We start from the raw sequence: 23,436 nt of genomic DNA, 5'->3' as shown, positions 1-23,436 counted from the left end.
TCAGGCTGTGGCGTTCAGATAAAATCCCTGCAGCGACTCTTGAAACCTTACACAATTTAATTAAAACTTCATTTTATAGGAATACGGGGATTTGCAGTATTACAGTGGACTTACTGTACCTTATGGTACTTCTGTCAACATTTGGACATTTACACAGCGTTCCGTTCACAAGTTTAGTTTTCACTTCAAAAAACTAAGCAACAAAGGTTAACCAACACAGGCTAGGACTGGAGCTGCAGCAAGGATTAAGCCTCTGTACATGGGATGTCCACTCCACCAACTGAGCTAATGGGCACTGTATTGTTAGACTTTTTTTTTTTTTTTTTTAAGCAGCTGAGACTGACTATGGATTTAACTTGCCTCAAGCAGGAACTCTCGACTCAACTTGTCCAAGAATGACTCAGGATTTGTTTGTGACTGGACCGAAATATTTGAGTCACATGTCTCATAGCTGCTAACGTTGGTTAATTAAAGGGACAATGTGCAACATTTAAAAAATGAACTAAAATTCTTTATGCAATGTGAAGAAATAGCAGTTTTGATATTATGATGTCTGTGTGTTGTGCTCCAGCAACATCTGCTGAAGTCAGCATGCTAATCAGCTAGCCCTGCTCCAAAAACATCCTGCCAGCAGCATGAACACCAGCACTCAACTGGTCCCTGAAATCCCAGTCTGAACCACTGGCCACATGGCTAGCTCGTGCCAGCTACAGTCAGCTACAGTCAGCAGCAGTCAGCGGTTGCTCTGGTGATATGCTCTTCTCTATGTGTTTTCAGTGTGAATTTGACAGGTGGCTAATTCTAACATATCGCACCTTTAAGTGAACTTCCACCCCCACCTTGTTTATGTTCCTGAAATGATCCTTTTTTCTTCTTTATCACACTGTGCAATACTATCAGCAAGCTGTGTGTGTTATTTAGAGATGGTTCCCTCTTGTAACTTTAAAAATAGTAAGTAGCTGAGAGAAAAGAAGAACCAGATACACAGAAGTAGCTTTGTTTGGATTAAGGCTTGTTTTTTTTTTTCATTTGACTTTGGCCTGTAAAAGTGATTGTGAATCTAATCATTTTATACAGAAAGATAATAATTCCCTTTGATTTATATGTTTACAATATTAACTGTACACTGAAAGGATCTCTGTACACAATTCAGAGTTCAGATGTGATTTTTTAGCGGCCTTGTGCTAGTATCTTTTTAATTGACTAAAAGTAGCTGCAAAGGATTAGTAGAAGTAAAGTAGTGTCTTAAAATGACCTCAGCCTTCGAGTAACATAACTGTATTATAGGGTTCAGGGTCATTGTGGAAAAGCATTCAGTCAGTCAGGCTGATTGATCGCCCCGGCTGACCTCCTCCTCTGTCTCTTGCATACCAAGTGGAGGTGAGAGAGTTTCTGTCTACGACCACCTCTGTGTCGTCTCCTCTGTAAACAAAAAGTCACCAGCGGGTCCAGCTTCCACCGCACAGACTAAAACTCACATGAACTGATGTGAACTTCGAGGTATGATAAGGAACTCAAGGCCTGTGTTGACCTCTGTTGGTGACGAGGAGGAGCTGCAACAACAAGGACCCACTGCCTCTAAGATACACGCAGGCACGCCGGTCTTCCATATTTTGGTAGAAAAGTAGTATGGGATGCATAATGCATGGATCTGGATGAAAAAAAAATCAGGTGTGTGTCTATGAGTGAGTCAAAAATGGGACTGTGGGGCTTGGTGGAGATATGCACTTAGCTATTATAATTTTAGTCCTATTAAATCTGGCATCATTTTCATGTTTAGGATGTATAATAAGAACTGGATACTTAGCTCCAAGGCTGCTTTGCCTTTGCCACTCGCGACACGTTGCACAGATTGTATTTACACCAGCCAGACTACGTTTGGACGTGGTCAGGCAGATACAGTTCTCATCATGACTCACTTGCCCTTTGCATTAACATGCATTAACATGATCTTCCTTATCTAGAACACTGTGCCCAGATAAAGATTGCATTTCAATATCAGGTCGTAGAGTTATTACTAACTTGACAGTTTCTGAATTAAGACTACTAATGAGACATGGGCAGAGAGCATTTTTTGGATTATGAGGTCCACTTTAATGTTTTTAATGAAAACATTCACATAATTTAAAGCTGCTGTAAGTGATATATTTTTATTAAAATAAGTAATCACTGTTATAGAGGATTTGGTCAGTGACCCATGTCTCTCCTCCACCCACTTGTGCAGTGAAACAGGGGAGACTTTTTCATGTATCCCTGCCCCCTTCATCCAATCAGGGCAGAGGACTTCATAAATAGGCGGTCCTGTCTGAGAGCAGGATCCTCCTGTTTGCTCCTCTGTCTGGAATTGCTGGGAATTGCTAACTGCAAAATGGGTAGGAAGTAAGCTAAAATGACGACAGCACTTAGAGCAGTTTTAATGAACAAGAAGCGTACATAATTCAGTGTGTAGACAACAAAACGAGATGCAGGACACATGTTCAGTCAAACCGTGGCCGTTACTCCACTCTTATCTTCAGCACTCCTCCTGCCCATCGTGTTTGTTGCCTTTCCTCTAAAAAATAACACTCTGAGCTTCTCTCTCAGGTTTTTGTTGGAGCAGGTGAGGAGGATCGCAGAAGCCACGCAGTAAAATGACAAGCCGAGGATGAGCATGTCCGCGCTCAGCCCAGAGGCGAAGATGGCATGGAAATAGTAGAGGGAGATGGTGAGCAGTGTGGTGAGGTAAACCCAGACCAGAGCCACCGTCAGCCGACAGACGAGCAGGTACGAGTCTGCAGTGTGAGAGCTGCTCTGCATGGCCAAGCTGTGTTTGCAGAGGTAGACGACCAGCCGCAGCGACGTCGGGAGCATGATCATCAGCGGCATCAGGGTGAGGTAACTGATGAAGATGATCACATAAACATTGATGTCCACCCAGTTGGGGAGCAGAGGCTTTCTGATGACACAAGCCAGCTTTTCTGTCATGTTCTGAAGAGTTTTGCTTTGGAAATGGAGGTTGAAGAAAGGAGTGAACATCACGCAGGAGGTCAGCAGGGTCACCACCATGGTGACGTTCAGGACGGTTGCGATGTTCTCCTTGAGCGTTCTGAAAAGAACTGAGGAGAAGCTCAGAACTCTCATGCAGTAGAAAACGCTCAGCCAGGCGACGGACCAGAAGCTGACGGAGCTGCTGCTGAGCCACATGAACAGGACGACACAGAAGAAGAAAGGTAGGTCCGGCCAACAGAGCACCCCGGCCCACACCGAGGCTGCGAGCACGAAGGTGGAGATCTGCAGCAGGATGTTGCCCAGTGAGATGAAGCAGATGATGATGGCCACAGTTTTCACACCTCCGGACCTCCACTGCTGCCGCAGCATGACCCCGAGGTTGAAGACGTTGGCGATCACTCCCGGGACCAGCAGGAGGGCGGTGCCGCACAGCTTCACATCAGCAGCTCCGAACATGGTTGCAGAGGCGCGGCGCAGATGGGTCCTGCTTCATTCCTCCCGGCTTTGGAGCAGAATGGCATGCCCAGGGTCCTCACACAGGAAATTAAAATACCCAGCATGCAAATGTGTTCCCCCTCAAGTCACCAGCGAATGCTGCTGCATGTGAAAACAGAAATTAAACATCATTTAGATTAGTCACCACACGGCTTTGTTCTTTTATAGAACAGAGCTTGAATATAAACTGGGCAATTACAGATCTGACCTGACATGCAGGCTGAGTGTACCGATGTTTTGTTTCTGTTTATTTCTGCTTCTTTATGTGTCTGTAATTGTTTTCATTGTGATGGGTTTTATTCCCCTATTCTGAGGTCAGGTCCTTTACCAGCATTTACATTTTATTTCAGTTGAACAACACTAAGCTTCTTAATCATCAAATTTAAAGATTTTCCAGCCCTAATTCTCTCAAATAAGAAGACCCAACATGGCTATAGTTTGAGACACAGGCTTACTTTTAGTGGGCTAGTGGGCTTTATATAAGCAATTAAAAAGAGAGAGAGGCTTGAGTGAACACAACTCAACAGCGCTGATATGTTCAAGTAGGCCAAAAATGCAGTTACATTTGAAAAAAAACATGAGAAAAAATGTGTTCCTGTGTCAAGATCATTTCAACAGGCTGCCGGACAACCCTGGATAACATGACCCTCAAGAAACTGGCTCCAGCTTCAGCATCTCCACTGAGAAGAGTCAGAAACTGCAGATCACTGACCCCGAACCAGTCAGGGGCTCCAAAGCTGGAGCCTAGCAGCACTGTCAACACGTTCGTTATGACTTGGAAACTCGAGAATGTTGTTTGCAATTATTCTTCTTTGCTCAATAGAAATGTGGTGGAGCCAAACTACAAAGTCTCTTAAGACTAATGCTGGAGTTAACTGATTTAGTTGCTTCCCACTGGTCTCCTTCCTGTTCCGTCATCTTGTCTCTCCTCCATAGAGCAAAGACCCTGAAACTATCGTAGCCACAGATTCATTGTTCCTGAGGGCACACAACAGGTCGTCGCGGGACCTCGGCCCTGTATCTTGACTCTCGTGGGAACACTTCACCCCGCTGCCTCTCAACAAGTTTGTTAGGACATCCAGCCCTGCTTGATGCGTCTGCTCTGCATCCTCAGCAGACTGATTCAGAGACTGCTGAACCAAATCCAGTCAACAATAACAAAGATTTATGTTTTGCCCATCCCCGTATATCCCCGTAAGGTCTTAGTCGCTGTAACTGCTCAGATTGCTGATGTCTGTGTATATTTGTAGACAGACTGTTCTGAACATGACAGTTAGCCAAGTGATTTATAACTAGGATTAATGTTAATTAATTCTGTTAACTAACTGTCTTCACTTAACTCTAAAAATGTAAAAAAACGTGCAGGCTCACAAGTTACCTGCATGTCTCTGATTTTGGAAATTGACCCTGAAACTGAGAATATTCTGTATCTTTGCTTCATAAATAACACAAATTATTAATATGTTTATAACTGACTGCTAGTTTCAACCCTAGCTAAGAACTGCATTAGGAAATGTGGTGCAAGTCATGAGGACATAAACACATTTCTAAGAACGTTCACCTGTATGATCAGTGATGATGTCAGACGTTTCCCAGATGTAGACTCATTATAAAGACAGTCAATCCCAGATCTTAGGCACCCCGAGCAGATAAAAATGTGATAATCTGAGCCGTGTTTACAAAATGTCGGGCCGAGCCAAGGCCAAAGGTCAGACTGCTCAACCACGACGGCCTGCTTACTTTGAACTGTCACCACCATTTAAAACTCAGTGCGCCTCACAGCGAGGAGGGGCGGAGTTCTGAGCAGACGCAGGATAACAGGCGAGGACGGACGACACCGAGGGCGCGTGGTGGAAGCGAAGCATCTGCAGCCTTCAGACCCTGACGTGATGGAGCTCTATCTCGACCTGCACTCGCAGCCCTGCCGCTCTGTTTTCCTGTTTGCCAAGGCGGTCGGGATTCCCTTTGAGTTTAAGCTTGTGGACCTCGCTGCAGGTAATCCCACTCTGCCGGACAGACACAAGGAGAGAGTGGAGACTTTTTAAAATTCACACATGGCTGATTTGTGCAAGACTTTGTTTGTTTTAGATTTTTCAGTTCACATTCTGCCTACAAAAGAGTGGTTAATTTGAGCTTTTTGTACACGTAGAGAGAGTTACCAGATGTAGAGTTGAATGACCTGCAAACTTTGAACTGGTTACATAAGCTCCAGCCCCAGAGAGAGAGCTGCATGGATGTCTCTCCTGACGTTTTTCTTCTCTTCATGTTTGAGGCTGTGGCTCGTGACACATTTTGTAGGATTAGCGAGTTGAACATCCTGCAGGATTTTGAACCTCCGGGCTATCAGTTTACATTTTCACATTTCACCCGGAGGGCTCAAAGTCTCATCCAGTGAGGTAATGAGTAGGAGTTAACTCCAAGATAACCAAATTTACACGCAAACAGTGGGTGAAAGTGTCATGGGTCGGAGGTCAAAGCATCCAGACAAAACATGCCTGCGCCCCTGAGGTGATCGAGTTTAACAGAGACGTGCTGGGAAGGAAGATAAAGGAAACAAAAGGCAGTTTTCTAGGCAGATAAGAAGGAAAAGGGGAGGGGGAGTTGCAAAAAACAGGATATTTAGTTTGACAATATCACAATCACATATTTTATTCATCTCTTTTTTCCTAAAGGCAGAGAGTCACTCAGTTCTGTGCTATGTATTCATGTATTCAAACTAACTGCAAGCAGATGTTTTTTCCCTCATTTTGACACATCTGTGATTCTCATTCGTATGTTTGTCTCAGGGCAGCAGTACAGTGAGGAATTTGGAAAGATCAGCATCATGAGGAAGGTTCCCGTCATGAAGGATGGGAGCTTCATTCTGACCGAAAGGTACAATGGTGGCGTTTCTACGATTGATTTTAAAAGGCTGTTATCATAATTTATTAGGACCTGTTCACATTTTTCCATCTCCCCACTTATCAGTTCTGCTTTAAAGTAACTGTGGATGTATTAGGTCGGCATTATTTGCCTCTCTATTTGTACAATGGAGTTGAAATGATTTTTTGGCACTGCCCACCAACCCACAGCACCAGTATTTGACAACCTGGGATTGAGACTCAAAAATCAATCTTACAAATCGGACCTTTAAAGTTGTTTAAAACTTGTTCACATTACTTGTCTGACTTCATCCCTTCAGTGTATTTTATCCCTTAAACATCCTTCGTGTCCTCTTATTTCCCCCCGCGCTGCAGCGTGGCGATCCTGAAGTACCTGGCACAGAAACATTCGTCATCAGTGGCAGATCACTGGTATCCCGCCGAACTGAAGCAGCGAGCTTGTGTGAATGAGTACCTGTCCTGGCAGCACATGAACCTCAGAACTCACGGGTCAAAGGTCTTCCTGCTCAGGGTACGAGTCCATGATCCACCTGGTGCTTTGTCCTCACCTGGCCTGCTTCAGTACGCACAAATGTCAGAGTTCACATGCTCGACCTGTTCCTTTTTGTAGCACTGAAATGTTTCGTTAAATAAGAACTGGTCGTCTCCAGTTCTACTATTATCGTGACATTCAAGAATTAAAGAATCTTAATGACTATAAAAGTAAATCTTAATCCAACATTATAAATCAACAAATTATTTGCAGCTGTCATCTAGGAAAGACGACTACTTCACTTCACTGCTGCTGCTGCTGACACTACCGAGGTCTGACTGATGATGTTGTGTGTGTCCCTCTGAGCAGGCTCTGTATCCCGTCATCATGGGCTCTGAGGTGCCAAAGGAGAAGATGGACGCTGCTATCGAGGATCTGAATCAGTCGCTCAACCTGCTGGAGGAGAAGTTCCTGCAGAAGAAACCTTTCATCGTTGGCGAAAAAATCTCTCTGGCTGATCTGGTGGCTGTAGTTGAGATCATGCAGGTAACACTGTGACTATTTCCACTACTACAACAGAACTATGATATAGTAAACTGGAATAAAATTTCATCTCTCTCGGTAAATTCTACCTGTCTGCATGTTCAGCGACTCCAAGGGGGATCTTGACTCTAAGATTGCAAACAAAGCTGTATGTTTTTCGCAGCCTGTTGGAACCGGCCTGGATGTGTTTGAGGGCCGTCCCAAGCTGATCGCCTGGAGAGAGCGGGTGAAGAAGGAGATCGGCGAAAAGCTCTTCGACGAAGCTCACGAGGCGATCATGAAGGTGACCAGCCTGCCACAGAAGATGAAGAGCAACAGTGACCTGGAGATGCTCATACCAAAGTTTCGGAAGATTTTCAGCTGAATAAGTTTTCCGTGTACAAGCAGAAATAAAACGACTGTGGTGGGTGTCAAAAACGTGTCTTCATTTGTTTCTAGTTTCATGATTTTAACTATTTGGAAAGCTGCAGCTGTGTCCGTATTATGCCAAAATGTATCACAAAGTTCAGTATGTAAGTGCTGACTGCATGTTGAATTCACACTCAAAACAAACAGGGTGCAGGATATTACTTGGGTGACCGCTAACTTCATCTAGCTGTAGCTGCCGTTAGCTAATTATCTTGATTAGCCGTGCAGCTAGCATTAAAAAAAAATCTCTGCAACACAAATTACAGATATTATAATGCCAAAACTGATATTTCTACAAATTTTGGTGATCATTTTAGTTCATTTCAGACTGTATTTATAACTGAAATCTTACTAACTGCACCTTTAACTGTCACAAATAAATGCACATTCATGATCCCCACAGCACAAATATCGAAATCACAATTTTCAGTACATAAATTCTATGTTCTTAAACATCTGTGTCCATGTTGTCTACTTCTCAACTGATTTCAGGAATTAAGTTTTTAGATTTAAAGGGTATTATTTTGACTTTTATAAAACATGGGGCCATATGACTTTGCCACGATGAGGTGTGGATTTTAGAAGGAGAAGAAAGTTTACGGACACCACTGTCGTCCAGCAGATGCTCTCAGCTACATTCCAGCTCTGCGCACATGACTGATGCAGAGGCTGAGTCATTGTTCCCTCATGGGACGGTCCGTCTGACAAACTTTCGTGACAGCGGTCCACTTGTCATGCTGGGAACAAGGAGGTCTTTATCGTCAAGAAAATCGGGGAAGAGAGTCGAATCCTGGAACATGATGGTTTTGTTCTCAAATATTTATAGTATATCACGGAGAAATAATCCGAAAGTTCTGTTTATCAGTTTGTCAGCATGTTTATCTCTGCACACGGGGCGGAAATGTTTGTCTGACAACTGATTTAAATTCAGATCCTTCGAGTGAATGTCCAGTAATAGAGACAGCACTGACACCCAGTGCATGTTCCCTGTTAGGGCTGGTAGTGTTGAATTTTTATATTTGCGATGATAATGAGATAATAATTCAAATTCAGACATGTTTTTTTTTTTTTTTTTTTTTAATCCATAAGTGAATAGATAAGCTGTTCTCGGAGGAAAACAAGGCCCACAGAACTCCGTTTGAAGCAGTCTTAATGTTCTGCATATGTTATTCTGCCACCTGTTTCGAGAACTGCCCAGTGATTTGTTGACGAGTGCTGCTCAGAAACATCTCAGAAATACAAACAAAACATTTATATCAACAGAAAACTTCAGCCAGAATCCCTTGAGTACATTTTGTTTTATGATACATGTCATATGAAGTGTTCGTCAACACATTGTATGATGATGAAGAATTGTTCTTAAAGAGCTCCTGCAGCTCGGATCATCAAACTCACCACCATCAGACACATCAGACACAGATTAGCTCTTAAAAAGTCCCTTCAAATAAAAACTCATCACAAGATCTTATTTTTTAATTACTGCTATTTTGTAATCTTTCGGTTAATAATAATAATAATAATAATAATAATAATAATAATAATAATTAGGGATACAAGATATGGATGTTCTTCTTCTTCAATTTATTGACTGTTGTGTTGTCACTGCAGGCTACACGTAGAGCAATTTCACTTCTTATCTGAACTTCATTTTTGTCTTATTTTTGCTTTCTTTCTTGTTTTTTGTGTGTTTTTGAATTGTTATATTTCTATCGGCTTGTTTGTGGAGCATAGAAAGCTACTGGAAAACCAAATGAAAAATATCTATTTTTATAACAATAATAATGATAAAAAAGATTGAATCGATCAAGTCATGTAAAACAATTGATTTTCCTTGTGTGTGTGTGTGTGTGTGTGTGTGTGTGTGTGTGTGCTGCAGCTGCTGTGGCGAAGTGAGAGCAGCTGCAGGAGTCTGGACATGTGACCGTCCACACAGGAAGAAGAGTGAAGAAATGAGTCAGAGATTCCTCCTGAAACAAATCAGAAAAAACAACTCGAACTCCTCCACCAGCAGCAGCAGCAGCAGCAGCAGCAGCACCGTCAGCAGCAGCAGTCTACCGTCATGCCTTGCTGCGGGCTTCGCGGTCTGTGTCAGTATGAAACCAACAAGCTGGTCCGGATCCAGAGCGTCCGGCTCGGCTCCATGAAGTGGAGTCTGAACGCGTTCATTCTGCTCTTCATCTGGTGAGTGAACATGTGAGATCCTTCAGCCCCCGCGTCCCTCGGTGCTGTCGGGGAGCGGCCGCTTCCTAGTTATTATTATTCACCGTCAAAAGTCCCGTTAACGCTGCTGAAAGCGTTTTCACTGCCGGCTGCCGTATTCTCCTCCAGATCAATAACAGAACCGGATACAAAACCTGTGTTAAACTTAAACGTTGAACTATGAGCAACTTGTCATGTTTGTTGTATTGTATAAAGCCCACATCCACACTGCAGGACCCAAGCTGCAGCAGCAGAGATAACCTGACCACAGCTGCACAGATCTGTCGATTAATCGATTGGTTCGATCGTATTCTGTGTGCTGCTTCATCACTTTGATGACTTGCTGTTTTCTGTCTTTGTTTAACGAAAGATCTCCTGGTTTTGGACAAAACACGCCAATCAGAAGGTGTCCACGTGGATTCTTCACCATGTCAAAATGTTTTTTTTTTTTTTTTTTTTTAAAACCAAGGATGTGTCCTGAATACTTGTTCTTTATGCTTTTAGACTGACAAAGTACACACTTTTGCACACAGTGTGTCCACAACTGAGACATTTGTGATGAGGGTGGGCCTTGAACTTGACCCTCTTGCTCATGTATCCGTCGGAGCCTGAGCACGAAGAACATAATACATAATAAGTTGTGTGCAGATTAACTGATAATGAAAACACTTGTTAGTTGCAGCCCTAGACCTGACTTTCTTGACCTAACTTGGGTGACAATACTGTGAAAGAGCTGCATTTCTCAACCTAAGACCCAAGACAACTCGAGAACGTGCCTAAGTCGCATCCTTTGGCCTGTGGATTAATACATACTTGTTACATACTGCCCCTTTAAACATCTAATTGAATTTGTTTTTATTTTGGCAGCATTATGATGTTGTGGAACAGGAAGTACCAGGAGTTCGACCAGGTGGTGAGCTCTGTCACCACCAAGGTGAAGGGTGTCGCTCAGACCCACCTGCCCGGGATCGGGGACATGGTCTGGGATGTGGTGGACTACAGCGGACCCTCACACGTAAGGAACTGGATCCTCAGGGTCCTCGGTCCTCTGGGGTTTTCAGCATGAAGGAGAATTAAAAAAAGCTGTTTTTTTCTTTTCTTTTTAGGACAAAAACTCCTTCTTTGTAGTGACCAACGTCATTGTGACGAAGAATCAGAAGCAAGGAAAATGCCCAGAGGTGCTCTTCCATCATCATCATCATCATCATCATCATGGTCCATGAAGCATTCCCCTCCCTCCTTTCTACGTCACCACATAAAAAAGCACAGCAGTAATCGGCAGATGTAGCAGGAAACAGGATCCTGGATCCTATTTACGGAGTTCTCTGTCCTGAGTGGATAAAGTGGGCAGGGATACCAGAAAATATATTTTCGCTGTTGCTGCATGAGCAGGATGAGGACAGACATGGGCTACTGACCAAACACTATAACAGTGGTTACTTTTGGAATGCAGAGCTATTCCATGCTTATTTTAATGAAGAATAGCTCTCACTTACAGCAGCTTTAAGTAGCTGAGGTAGTTTTATCTGCGACAGTTGCTCCTTCATCAAAGTGCTGCTAATGGTACAAAGATTCGGTTGAAATGTTAGCAAACCTTTCTTATTTTGCAGCGGTGTTCTTATTCCAGGTTCTCCGGATAGGCAGATTGTGCCGCACTGATAAGGACTGTGAGAGAGGAGCCTGGGATCAGCAGAGCCATGGTACAGTACCTTCATCTCACATGCACACAAGAAACCAGGTTACACAGGTAACTGGAGAATTTGTTTCCAAGCGCACCTTTTGAGGAGCGGGACCCTGGTTAGTATCAATCAATCAGTCCATCTCGATCTTTATTTGTGTAGCACCAATACACAACATGTTCTCATGACACTTTCCAATTTGTGCAGGTCTATACCATACGCTCTTCATTAATGTATTTACAGAAACCCGACATTTCCCCCTCGAGAAAGCACTTGGCGTCAGTGGCGTCGTAAAAACTGCCTTTTAACAGGCAGAAACCTCGAGCAGATTCATGTGGATGTACGCAAACCACAAAAGTTCTGGGCCCGGTTCTTCAAAATGTGGTTTAGCTAATTCAGGCAGGTTGTCATCAGGCTAATATAACCCTGTTTATTCTCATCCAGCTAATGCGGTTCTTACAAATCCTGGATGAAGTTATCTTGAATAACAGTGCGCTCTTATTTTGAAATTAAAGGCAAAAAGAGAAGAGAGTTGAAAACGTGATCAGAGAACTGATCGTGTGATTGCTGTTACGTGAGGGTGAGAACCCTCCCAGCATGCACAAGGGCAACAGATTCATGGACATTATTTTGTTGCTTATATAATAGATAAGATAAGATGAATTCTCTTGTATGATGTGTGTCATTTCTTTTACACTGAGCTCAAAGTTTCCGCACTCTGATAACTGTTAAAGTTACCAGTGATGACAGTTGGTCGGTTCTCCCTGGTGTACATGTAAGATCTACCCTACGTAGACTGTTTGTATAAAGCAATTCATTGTAAATGGGCACCAATTGGGCATTCCCTGCTGCCTTCCGCTCTCTGCTTATACTGTAAAATCCCCATCGCTATGTGAAACAACAACAGCTTCCAAGCTGGCAACCTACACGCTGAAACCAAGGATGTTATCTTAAATCTGGACACACTATTGATTTGTATGAAAGCTGCTAAGTGGTGCTTTGAAGCCAACAAAGCCTGACTTCCCTGATGTAAAATGACCTTGATCTTCTGTGTTGTATGGCTCATGCACTGAAGACTTCCGCCGACTGAGCTGGTTAAATTTCAGTTTGGTGCCCAGCTAACTTGTATGGGGAAAGAATGATTTAATCTCGGGCTCTGCTCGACTTCCCAAATTTAATTGGACTGAATGGCTCAAATTACGGCAGTGAAATCTTGCTGGGGTTGTGCCGCCAGAAACAATGTATCCAGGAAGAGAGCCAGGCTTTGAAGCCAACTCTCGTAGTGGCCAAACTGTGTAAACTGTCCTCATCATGTGATGCACTGGGATCCCATAAGCTTACATTATGAGGCTGTAAAACGGTGGATAATTTTGTTGGAGCGTCACAACACCCGCAAAATGACATAGATAATCATAGATCGGTTGTATAAAATTGGAAAGTCCAGAGGAGCCACAAGATTAAATCATTTTAAGTTGGGTCCCCAAAATGCCCCTGAGCAGCTTTCATATAAAAGCTGCTTCGCCGCCAACACTGCATCCAGATTATAATGTAATGTCCTTGCACCAACATGTTCACCAACAGCACACATATAAACAAGCTGTTAGCTTTTTCTCTAACCAGATTTCTGCCTCACCCTCGTTTTTACCAACTTATTTTAACAGTAGTGGGCATACCTGTGACATATTTAGCTGTGGAAACCCACTTGTTTAACTTGTAGGGGCCACTGTGTGTCTCAGTTGTGGACTGACTTTAAACTGAATAATTTTGAATAGAATCACGTGTTATCTCACTGCTCTGCTCTCACTGCAGTACTTCCCTGGTCCATAGTGGGTTGTGACGAGTTGACATCTGTTTCCACAAGAAGCAGAGGAATTTATCATCAAGGTGCTGCAGCTTTAGCTTCAGCCTGCAGTACAGCAGCTCTTGGCTCTTAATGTCACCTGATAGAGATTTCAAACTTGTGATCTTTCATACTTAGTCATTAGAGAATCAGGAGAGTTTGTCAGCCACTATTTGTCAGCTGTAATGTAATGTTGGGTTCTATCTATGAGCAAAACTCCACACGTCATAACGCTGTTTATTGTTGTGGCATGTTAGTTAAGGTACAAATGTTAGAAAATGTTGCTTTGAGTGCAGGACTTTTTGTTTTTCTTCCTGCAGGGATTCAGACGGGATCTTGTGTGACGTCTGACGTGTCGAAAAAAACCTGTGAGGTTTCTGCGTGGTGTCCAGTCGAAAAGAGGGGGAACCCTCCGAGGTAATTCTGTTGTCAGATAAGAGCCTTATGTAACATCTCACTTGGGAATTTAGCTTTTTGCAATCCTGGTTTTTTGACATATCATCACGTTTGAAGTTGACGGGAAGCTTTTAGCAAACAGTTGCTTATTTACACATTTAGCAGTTACTGAGCAATATGATCAGGATATGATAATATGAATATGATCTCTAAATATCTGAAAAATCCTGCTCTTCAGCTGCTAATTGCAAGTGGGTGAGACCTGTGAACAAAACTCTTCCCTTTTATTTAAATCAATGCATTTTGTTTTCTGGTGTGAAATGAGCTTCAGCAGAAAGTTTGCAGCTTCACACTGCCACCATTGTTGCTGGAGACAAGTCCATACAACATACTCACTGTGCACAGTACGTGCTATGGACTGAACTTATATAGTATACTTTTTTTTTTTTTACTGTAATACTATAATACAGCACTGTCACCATCATCATCAAACTGTGACTTCAGAATCTCACTGCCGAGACTGAAGGTTAAAGGTAACTTTCTTTTTATGGTGCTCCTGCAGATGTTTCACTGCAATCCTAATTTAATTTTTCGGCTCTATTGCACTGCCCATTAACAGTGCACTTAGTATACGGCGTATGGACTTATAGACTTTCTTATGTATACTTTTTTTTTTTTTGTCATTTTCAAGTTTAAAGCAACATTATGTAACTTTTTTTAATTTTTTTTTTTTAACTTAAAACAGCTTCAAATCATTGTGATGGTTCAGTGTCTTGTTGCTTTAAACACACCTCATACTTGACAGTAACTTAGTGACTTTAGTTTGGTTTTGGGACATACTGTAGCTTTTGAGTCTCCTTCAGATAAAGATTCAGTGTATTTTACTCTATTAAGATGTATTATTGACTCCAGTGTGTAATAATAATAATAATAATAATAATAATAATAATAATAATAATAATAATAATAATAATAATAGAGTTTTCCATGATGCAGGCCTGCTCTGCTGGCAGCAGCCGAGAACTTCACAGTCCTCATCAAAAACAACATTGGGTTCCCTGCTTTCAACTTCATCCGGTGAGACAGCTTTATGATTGATGGCACGGAGGCTACAAACCTCTACTGGTGATGCTGGAAACGGTTTCTTAACTAAATGCAGTGCAGCTTCATCTCTGTGTGTGTGTACAGCAACAAGTTTTACATGGTGGAAATTTAAAGAAATATACGTTGTTACATACATCAAAGTCATTTTCATTCAGTAAGATAGTTGCAAAGTAGTGTGTTTCTCCCCTGTGGTTTCAGTAACCCTTTCTACATGTTTTATCCTGTCAAATTCACATTTAAAGGTGCAATATGTAAGAATTTTAGTTGATAACATGTGGCCACTTAGCCCCAGTTTGTCATGGTCCAAAGCTCCTATGCTAGCCCCTCTGCTAATGGTAAACAGCATCAGCCCCATGTAAGGCAATGTCAGCTAATTACCTAATGGCAGCTACAGTTAGCAGTAGTTAGCGGATGCTCTGGGGATATGCTGCCCCCTGTTGGTGTGGAGTATGAATTAAACAGGTAGCCAGTTCTTACATGTTGCACATTTTTTTTATCAGGTTGAAATAGAGCTAATTAGTTTGCCGTCAGGTATTTATCTTCATTAAATTATTCTCTTCAAATAAGAAAAGCAACCATTTTGAAGCTCTTAATGTCTCTGAATTTCTGGGAATATTCAAGTCTGTTTTTGGTGTGTCAGAAGGAACATCCTCCCAACGATGAATGGTGCCTACCTGAGTAGCTGTCAGAGAGTGAACGACTCGCTGTGTCCCATCTTCAGACTGGGAGACATTGTTAGAGATGCGGGGGAAAAGTTCTCTGAAATGGCAGTAGAGGTGGGGTTACATGTTCAAATGTTTTGTCTATTAAGGTAAAGTTCAGTTTTCTTACACCCTGGCACTTATTTTTGCACTCCTTTCCTCCATCACAATCAGTTATGATGGCATTTTACTGACCGATGTCACAGCTGACATCTCCGGATGCTGCAACATTGCCAGAAAACCCACTTTCTCTTTTTTTGGGCTTCCCCTAGTGAGCCACTTTTCCTCATCAAGACATCAAGTGAAGTTGAAATGAAACAGCCAAATAGAGGAAGTGCTACCTCAGCAAACTTTCTCCAGTCTGGGTGGATTAAAGTGAAAAGTCAGCATTGTCACTGTAACTGCAGCTATTAATACATTTTTGCTTTTCTCCAAGAAGAATGTCTAATTTTTCTTGGAACAATTACTGAATAAGCTGATGTTTCTTCACATCAAAACTTTCTTATTTAAACATTTTTGTCTGAATGTATTATTTTCTTGAAACAGGTCCAGACAAATGTATCTGTGCTTTGAGATTATATCATCCTTTCAGGTCTTGATTGTTTTGTAAAAATCAGGTTGCCTTTGTCTTGTTTTCAGTGCAGCTGCCTTCCTTGTTTGTCCTTTTTTTTAAAGACGCTCTTTCACAAACAATGTAACAGTGTATCATTTTATGATATTTGTGTTTTCATATCAAACATTAATCTATAAAGTAGCGAGTAACTACAGCTGTCAAATGCATAATGTCAATGTAGTGGAGTGCAAGAATAAAGTGGCCTCAAGTGTCAATGCTAGTAAAGTAATTCACAATTGTACAAAATTGATACGAGTTTGGTTTTGATGTACTTTACATGAGTATTTCACTTTTACTGGTGTTAAACATTTATTACACTTTAGTTTTACAATTTTTTACTCAAGTTAGAAGACCCTCTGCCAACACTGAAATATTCGCACCGAACTGAACTGTTTCATGCTCAGCGAGTTTTTTTTCTTCATGTTTCCTCTGGTGGCCACAGGGGGGCGTCATTGGCATCCTGATCAAATGGGACTGCAACCTGGACTGGCTCATGCGGCGCTGCCTTCCTAGATACTCCTTCAGACGGCTGGATGAGAAAGAGAGCAACAGGACGCTCTACCCCGGCCTAAACTTCAGGTGAGCTGGGGTCAAAGATCAAGTTTACCACATGTATAGGCGCTTTGGTTTGTTTGAGGTTTTCATACATGGTGGCCCATTTCTGTTGGGATGAAAACTCTCAAGAGAACGTGAAAAATAAACCATGACAGGTTTTTAGTCGATAGTTCTATTCCAAAAGTAGTGTACTGTACGTAGCTTTCAGATTTGGGGTACTTTGAGTATCATGCTATACAACTTTATACTTCTACTCAGCAGCTCTAGTCACTTGTTACTTTACATATTGCAAATGGTCTCATCCCCATCCCGTCCAGTGAAACACGTATATCTCCTCATTTGATGATGTGAAATGTAAATATTTTCTAATAATCTGAAGAAAAAAGTGTATTTCCTTTTTGGGCTGAGAAAACTAAATGACCAATTTATAACCCTTCCGGGATCAGCTGGAAAATGCATCGTGCAAGCTGAAAACAGGCTGTTTGTCTGAGCTCATTAAAGAATGACTTTCATAGCACGTGGTACTCAGGACAGTGATGCTACTGACGCGATGTTCTTGCAGAGTATGATGCATTTCACAGTGTGGTACTTTTACTACAGTGAGGGATCTGAATCCTTGATAAATCTGTTTTTAAAACCAGTAGAAAACAGTTTCTGAACAAAACAAGAAGTGTTTAAGGGATGTTATCGTGTTATTTCCGAGTCGGGGTAAATAAATCTGCTTCATGTTAGAAGCTCCTTTGTAACAACAAGCTGCCTTGTTTTTTTTTTTTTTATTGTTGATCATATTTGCTCTCCTCTGATCAGGTATGCAAAGTACAACACAGTGAACGGAGTGGAGGAGCGAACGCTATACAAAGTATTCGGGATCAGGTTTGATGTCATGGTGTTCGGACAGGTGAGTTTGTTCTTTTTCCGCAACTAATTCACATTTTTTTTTTTTTTTGCTAACGATTTTCCATTTTTTTTAGACTTAATATGAGTAAACCAAGTCGAGTTTTTTGAATGTTCGGTAGGTCTCTGTGTAATGACACAATGTATACTGCCTTGTTGAGGCATGATCTGATCAATTTAATGTCAAATATCTGTCATCATAAACTCTAATATCCATACCTTCTTAGCGCACGGTAACTAATGATCTCTACAGTTGTGGTCCTGACTCTTGAGTGTGTTCGGTAAAAACAAACAAGTGACAGTTTGCAGTGTTTTCCAGGCAGGAAGGTTCAGCTTCATCCAGCTCATCATCTACATCGGATCAACGCTGTCGTACTACGCTCTGGTGAGAGACCACCCAGTGTTGCTTTCTGTCACACAAGTGTCCATTCATGCACTCCCTGAAAACAGTGGTGGTCAGTGTTAACAGTCCACAGTGGCTGCATGTGGATGAACTGAATGAATTAATCAGAAAGAGCTAAATAAGATCAATCTGTGTGCTGAAGGCTACAGGAGGTAAAAGGTTAGGTGTAAAGATTAAGAGTATATGACATGTCTCAGAATATTTTTTTAATTCCACTGTGGAAATTGTCAGTAGTACTTTACGTAATTTAAGTCGCTTTATCATTCTGCTCTGGTGACAGCTGTGGTTGTTCGTCCCATGTTCATGAATGTGAGATCTTGAAGGAATCTCTCCGAATTTGACAAAAATGTCCACGACTCGAACATTAACTGGTTATATTTTGGAGGTCAAAGGTCATCATGACCTCCTGAGGAGTGTGTGACCAAGCATCATGTATCGGTCGGAGAAAGAGTGAGGGGTTTTCTCGGATTCAGCATCTAGTGGCTGTTAGAAGAACTGCAGGTTAAAAGTGCACTGCGTAGCTTTGGAAATAATTTTTAATCAGAAGAGAAAGATCTTTATTGACTGAACAATCTCTCTTTGTTTTCATGGCTGAATAAACAAACTGACCTTAAAGGACAACACAGTTTCATACTGTTTTACTCGGTTCGTATTTGGCCGACCTTGCCAGCTTTCTAGCATCACACTGTGTTCTGCGGACCTTGTTTCCTTCAGAGAACAGCTTGTTGATTCAGTTATGGAAAAAAAATAGATATTTGTGAGTCTACATAGTAGACTACTTTAAGACACAGGAGGGTCGAACGGGGGTTGGTGCTGTTTTAGGAAAAGACAACAAGTCTTTTGTGCAAAAGTCCAGAGAAAGACTCGCCTAAGTCCATCTTTTGCCTTTCTTATGAGTTTGTTTTCATTTGGAATTAAGAATGTAATTTAATTTCCAAAAGTGTTTTACTTTACCTGACCTTTATTACGCAGCACAATGGGCTATTACTGTATGTCAGAACCTCAACTCCAGAGTTTGATCAGGAATCTCAAAAATGTAGACGCAGAATTCTTGCTGTGATTTGACAAAACGTAAATTATCCCTCCAGATTGAATCAGCTAACTCAATCGAATAAAGTCTAATTGGTGTTAAACACAGATCACATGTATGTTGACACATTGGTGCAGCTGATTTCTAGTGCGGCTGATGTGAAGTGTGAGCTGCTGACTGCCAGCTGAGCCTCTGTGTGTGTCTTTTCCTCCAGACCACCATATTGATCGACTGGCTGATTGGAACCAGCTGTTACTCTGCAGAGGTCGGACAGAACTACTCTGAGAAGAAGGTGGAGGCAGTCCAGGACAAACAGAAGGTGATGAATGGTTTGATACGACCGATGTGTAAACCGGCTGTCAGACTTTTTACAGTTTCAGACACACAAGTTGTATATGTTTATCAGTCTGATAGCTTTTCAAATCACTGTAGTTTGTGATCATTCTGAATGTCCTCTGGGATGATGTGACTCTGTTGCAGTGCATCCTCTGTGTGTCATATGTCGACGAGAGCAACATTCTACTAGTGAAGAGATCGCAGAAGAAAAGTTTACAAGACGTCAAGCCGACATCTGTTCAGCCACGCAAGGTAGACCTGCTGCACCGAGATACAGTCAGATTACAGGCTAAACCTTGTCATGACTTCAGTGATATATTCTATCCCTGACAGGAGGACACAGGACACCTGAGAGCTGTTCTCTCTCTGCTACAGTCTGATGTTGGTGCTAATCTTGATGCTCAGCCTCCCCTCGACCATAAACCCGACCCAAACCCAAAGCCCCGTCGTCCAGCCTGGTGCAAGTGCGACCACTGCACTCCCTCCTCCGTCCCTCAGGAGGAGCTGTGCTGTCGGCGAAGCGTTGGCACCTGCATCACCTCGTCTCCTTTGTTCGAACAGCTTGTGTTACGTCGCTCCTTGCTGGAGGCCGTCCTTCTGTACCGGGACCCTCTGTCTTCACTGGCTGATCGAGGCCAGACTGCGACCCTGCGTCACTGCGCCTACAGACAGTACATCAGCTGGAGGTTTGGGGTCCCACCTAATGACACCCACCCTGTCATCCCCAGCTGCTGCGTGTGGAGAGTCAGGGAGGAGTACCCGAGCCCGGACGGACAGTACAGCGGCTTCAGACCCGTCAGGATAGCGTCCATGCAGGCCTGCACTAATGGAGAGCTGTGAGAGGAGTGTTTCTGCATAGCAGATCAGGGACTCCCCACTGACTGACCTACTAACGGTGACCTTATGTTACAGCTGCCTTACAAAGAAAAAAAAAATGCAATAACCTCTCTAAACTGGGTGGAAAATGAAAATGAGTCAGTTTTTGTCAGCTTGCCTTCGTCAGGGGGGAAAAACCTCACTGAGTCAATAAATCACTGCATATTCTAAGATCATCTGTCACCTAACATATGTCATTTGGCTGCTAAGTAGAAATATCCATGAAGCAATCGTTCTCAGTTTCACTCCCTCTAAGCTGCCTTTTGCCTTTATAGGGCAGAAACGGCATTTTTAACATCACTAGCATATTTAGACGGAAAGGATTTCTCCTGCCAGGAATGTGCTCACATTCATCATATCACAGAGAGGCAACATTTAAAGAAAAGAACTCTGATGATAAAGAAGACATAAGCCAAGTGCTGCTCTGGGTCAGGATCAGTATAATGAAGTAATATAAAAGTGAAAAATCAGGTGCTCTTTAAGGACAGGGCTCCTGGAAAAAGTAAAAATAATAAACAGTGAGCTTACAATGGAAGTCCATGGTATTGGTTAGCAGGCTGAAATGGATTCTGAGATACTTTAATAACAATAATTAATAAAATCCTTTGTCGTGTCTGAAATAAACAAATGTGCCACAACTTAGAAGAGTCCTTGTGAGAGGATAAAACGCAACAAAGACTGTATAAAACTAATGAAGTTTTCATGTGGCAGGGTCTCATGAAATCTAAATTCTGTCACTTGAGACCACCATCAACAAGAGCAGTGATACAAGTGCAAAAAATATACTGCCTCAGAGAAGAAGTTAAAAAAAAAACAAAAACAAAAAACCCAACAGTATTCAATATCAAATCCTGTGAGCGTGGGCTGGAATAAAACAGGTCATGGCAGCCCAGTCAGTTCACTGTGTTAAAGACTTGTTGCAGCATCTCCATTTGTTTAATCAGCACACAAACAAAAACGTGGAAACAACAGCGTGTGACTTTAGTGGGAGTTAATGTGCTGGAATTTTTTCTTAAACTATGCGCAGGTTAATGTTTGGTAACAGACCAAAATCAAAATCTGTTCTTGCCGATCAAACACAGCAGGTCACACTGCAGCTGGAGACGCTACATAGAAGTGCTAAGTGGATAGATGGGTAAACTGTCAGAAAATCATGCCAGCGTTGAGTTTTTTGGAAAACAACAAATAGCCATTATAACAACAAGTATGCTGTTTCCCACTACTCCCAATCTTTATGCTACGGTAGGCAAACTACTGATGTCTTTTTTTTTTTTTTTTTTTTGGTAATTGACAGGGATGATTCATCTAAATGTAAAGGTCAAAATGTAAGAATTTTAGTTGAAAACATTCAAAAATGAAATTATCAACGGAATGTGTAGAAATGACAGCTTTTACATTATGACGTGTATGTATTGTACAGCGATATCTACTGATGTTAGCGTGCTAACCTGCTAGCCCTGGCCTGTCCTGGTCCAAAGCTCCTGTGGCAACGCTGTAAAACAGTCCTATGGTGCTCCGCGCTCCCAGTCTGAACCACTAGCTGCACAGCTAACCGTGCTAGCTGACTAACAGCAGCTGCAGCTGGCCTTGCATATCGCACCGTTAAACAAATGTTGATTTTACACTTCGGTCTTTGTACAGATCAAACAATCAAGATGTAACATGTTCACCAGTGAGCTACAGAGATGCTGGTAAGTGAATTTTGCTGTGGACAGATCGAGGCCAGCTGTTTCCTTCCCGTGTGTAAATGCTAAGCTAATGCTAGCTTTGCAAGAAAGAGAATAAATGTATTCATAACATGTTGAACTATTTTTTTTCTCATTAAGTGGGTCCACTGTGTCTCACAATGTTTCCCATCATGCCATGTGCACACTGGTAACTTGTTTCTCACAGGTAAGAACTGCACTTAACGGTGTCGAGGTTGAAAGTGGTATTAGCACTTTAGATTCAGGGATTATACAACAGCACTTGAAGTCGACTTCAGAGAGATCAAACTGCTGCTCTGGCCAGAAACGAGAAAACACTGCAGGGTCCAAAATAAGTACATACGTCTCCAGGCAAAGATAAGGAGCTTCATTTATCAAATCAGGACAAGGTTTCAGTGTGATAGCAGGGAGCATGGTCATGCGTTAACCATAATCCCTGCAGCATATGAAGCGGCTCACCTACTTTAAAGTGGTGAAAAGCAAAACACTTAAGGCCCAAATTAGGAATTTTTGTTTTCTAGTGAAATATACTCGATAGCAACAAAGGTGACCAGATACCGCCCACATATTCCTGTCACAGGTCCTCCGGTGCTCAAACATTCACATGATATGTGAGCATAACCTGGGACTAACTCTTAAAACCTGTCTTTCGCTAAATTAGCCCTAACATTTTGGCATTTGAGTCATTAAAACGGACTATGTTACATTTTCCGTAAAAGATCCAGCAGTCGGACCTAACTTGAACTGTTCTCCAAACCAGGGTGGAAGTAATTAAATATATCTTCTTACATTTCTGTGATTTCTTGGGTACTTTAGTCTGTAATTTTTAATTAATTAATTAATTTCTAATAGTTAAATATGCACTGTAGTGGAGAAACATGATGTACAGTAGCATGTTCTCTACTGTAAAAACAAACCGTGAAAAGAATATATTTCTCAATCTGTGGCTGCTTGGTGTAAAATGGCCTTTGCTACACCTTTACATGTTTGATTTATGCCACTAAAACAAATATAGTTCACATAAAAACCTGGTTCAGCTTTAACAAATACACAGTCCAACTCTTCTTCTGTACAAGAATAGTTGGAGTAATATCAGCGCTTTGCACCCTAGGCCATTCTTCAGATGGCCTATTTGACATTTACGAGCACTCTCAACCTTCACTTTCCCAACTTTGGCTCCAGACCTCATCCATTGTTTTTATAAATGGTCCATTTGAACAAAATAGGGGCTCTTTGTTAAACAACCCCTGGCCTGAAATAGCTCCCGTCAACTGGTTTTAGCGGCAGACATCCCTGTTTCCTCCCATTACTCATCC

General features: G+C 42.0%; 3 protein-coding genes across 7 annotated transcripts; 2 read left to right on the top strand and 1 right to left on the bottom strand.

The window, feature by feature from the left end:
* Positions 1-2,092: 2,092 nt before the first annotated feature.
* Positions 2,093-5,373, bottom strand: LOC119020299 (taste receptor type 2 member 40). 4 transcript variants are annotated; one of them, XM_037099555.1, is made up of 2 exons: positions 5,045-5,373; positions 2,093-3,585 (listed from the first exon to the last, which is right to left on the bottom strand). In XM_037099555.1, exon 2 carries the CDS (start codon positions 3,442-3,444, stop codon positions 2,482-2,484), a length of 963 nt encoding a protein of 320 aa, XP_036955450.1. In that variant the 5' UTR covers positions 3,445-3,585; positions 5,045-5,373; the 3' UTR covers positions 2,093-2,481. The 4 variants fall into 4 exon arrangements, with proteins under 4 accessions (XP_036955450.1, XP_036955451.1, XP_036955452.1 ...); XM_037099556.1 differs by having other exon boundaries at positions 2,093-3,582; XM_037099557.1 differs by having other exon boundaries at positions 5,224-5,373.
* Positions 4,548-7,797, top strand: gstt1a (glutathione S-transferase theta 1a). The gene is made up of 6 exons (XM_037099559.1): positions 4,548-4,677; positions 5,254-5,478; positions 6,270-6,357; positions 6,720-6,876; positions 7,207-7,383; positions 7,544-7,797. Exons 1-6 carry the CDS (start codon positions 4,575-4,577, stop codon positions 7,742-7,744), a joined length of 951 nt encoding a protein of 316 aa, XP_036955454.1. The 5' UTR covers positions 4,548-4,574; the 3' UTR covers positions 7,745-7,797.
* A 1,873-nt stretch (positions 7,798-9,670) lies between these two features.
* On the top strand, positions 9,671-22,213 carry p2rx7 (purinergic receptor P2X, ligand-gated ion channel, 7). Of its 2 annotated transcripts, none has more exons than XM_037098889.1 (13): positions 9,671-9,969; positions 10,855-11,002; positions 11,094-11,165; positions 11,615-11,687; positions 13,827-13,923; positions 14,899-14,979; positions 15,647-15,782; positions 16,763-16,899; positions 17,683-17,773; positions 18,089-18,154; positions 19,417-19,521; positions 19,683-19,790; positions 19,850-19,990. In XM_037098889.1, exons 1-13 carry the CDS (start codon positions 9,848-9,850, stop codon positions 19,850-19,852), a joined length of 1,239 nt encoding a protein of 412 aa, XP_036954784.1. In that variant the 5' UTR covers positions 9,671-9,847; the 3' UTR covers positions 19,853-19,990. The 2 variants fall into 2 exon arrangements, with proteins under 2 accessions (XP_036954784.1, XP_036954783.1); XM_037098888.1 differs by having other exon boundaries at positions 9,674-9,969; positions 19,872-22,213.
* The last annotated feature ends 1,223 nt before the right edge of the window (positions 22,214-23,436 follow it).

The sequence above is a fragment of the Acanthopagrus latus genome, chromosome 5 (genome assembly GCF_904848185.1).
Source record: "Acanthopagrus latus isolate v.2019 chromosome 5, fAcaLat1.1, whole genome shotgun sequence".
Classification (NCBI taxonomy): domain Eukaryota; kingdom Metazoa; phylum Chordata; class Actinopteri; order Spariformes; family Sparidae; genus Acanthopagrus; species Acanthopagrus latus.
This window is presented reverse-complemented; position numbering and strand designations above follow the sequence as displayed.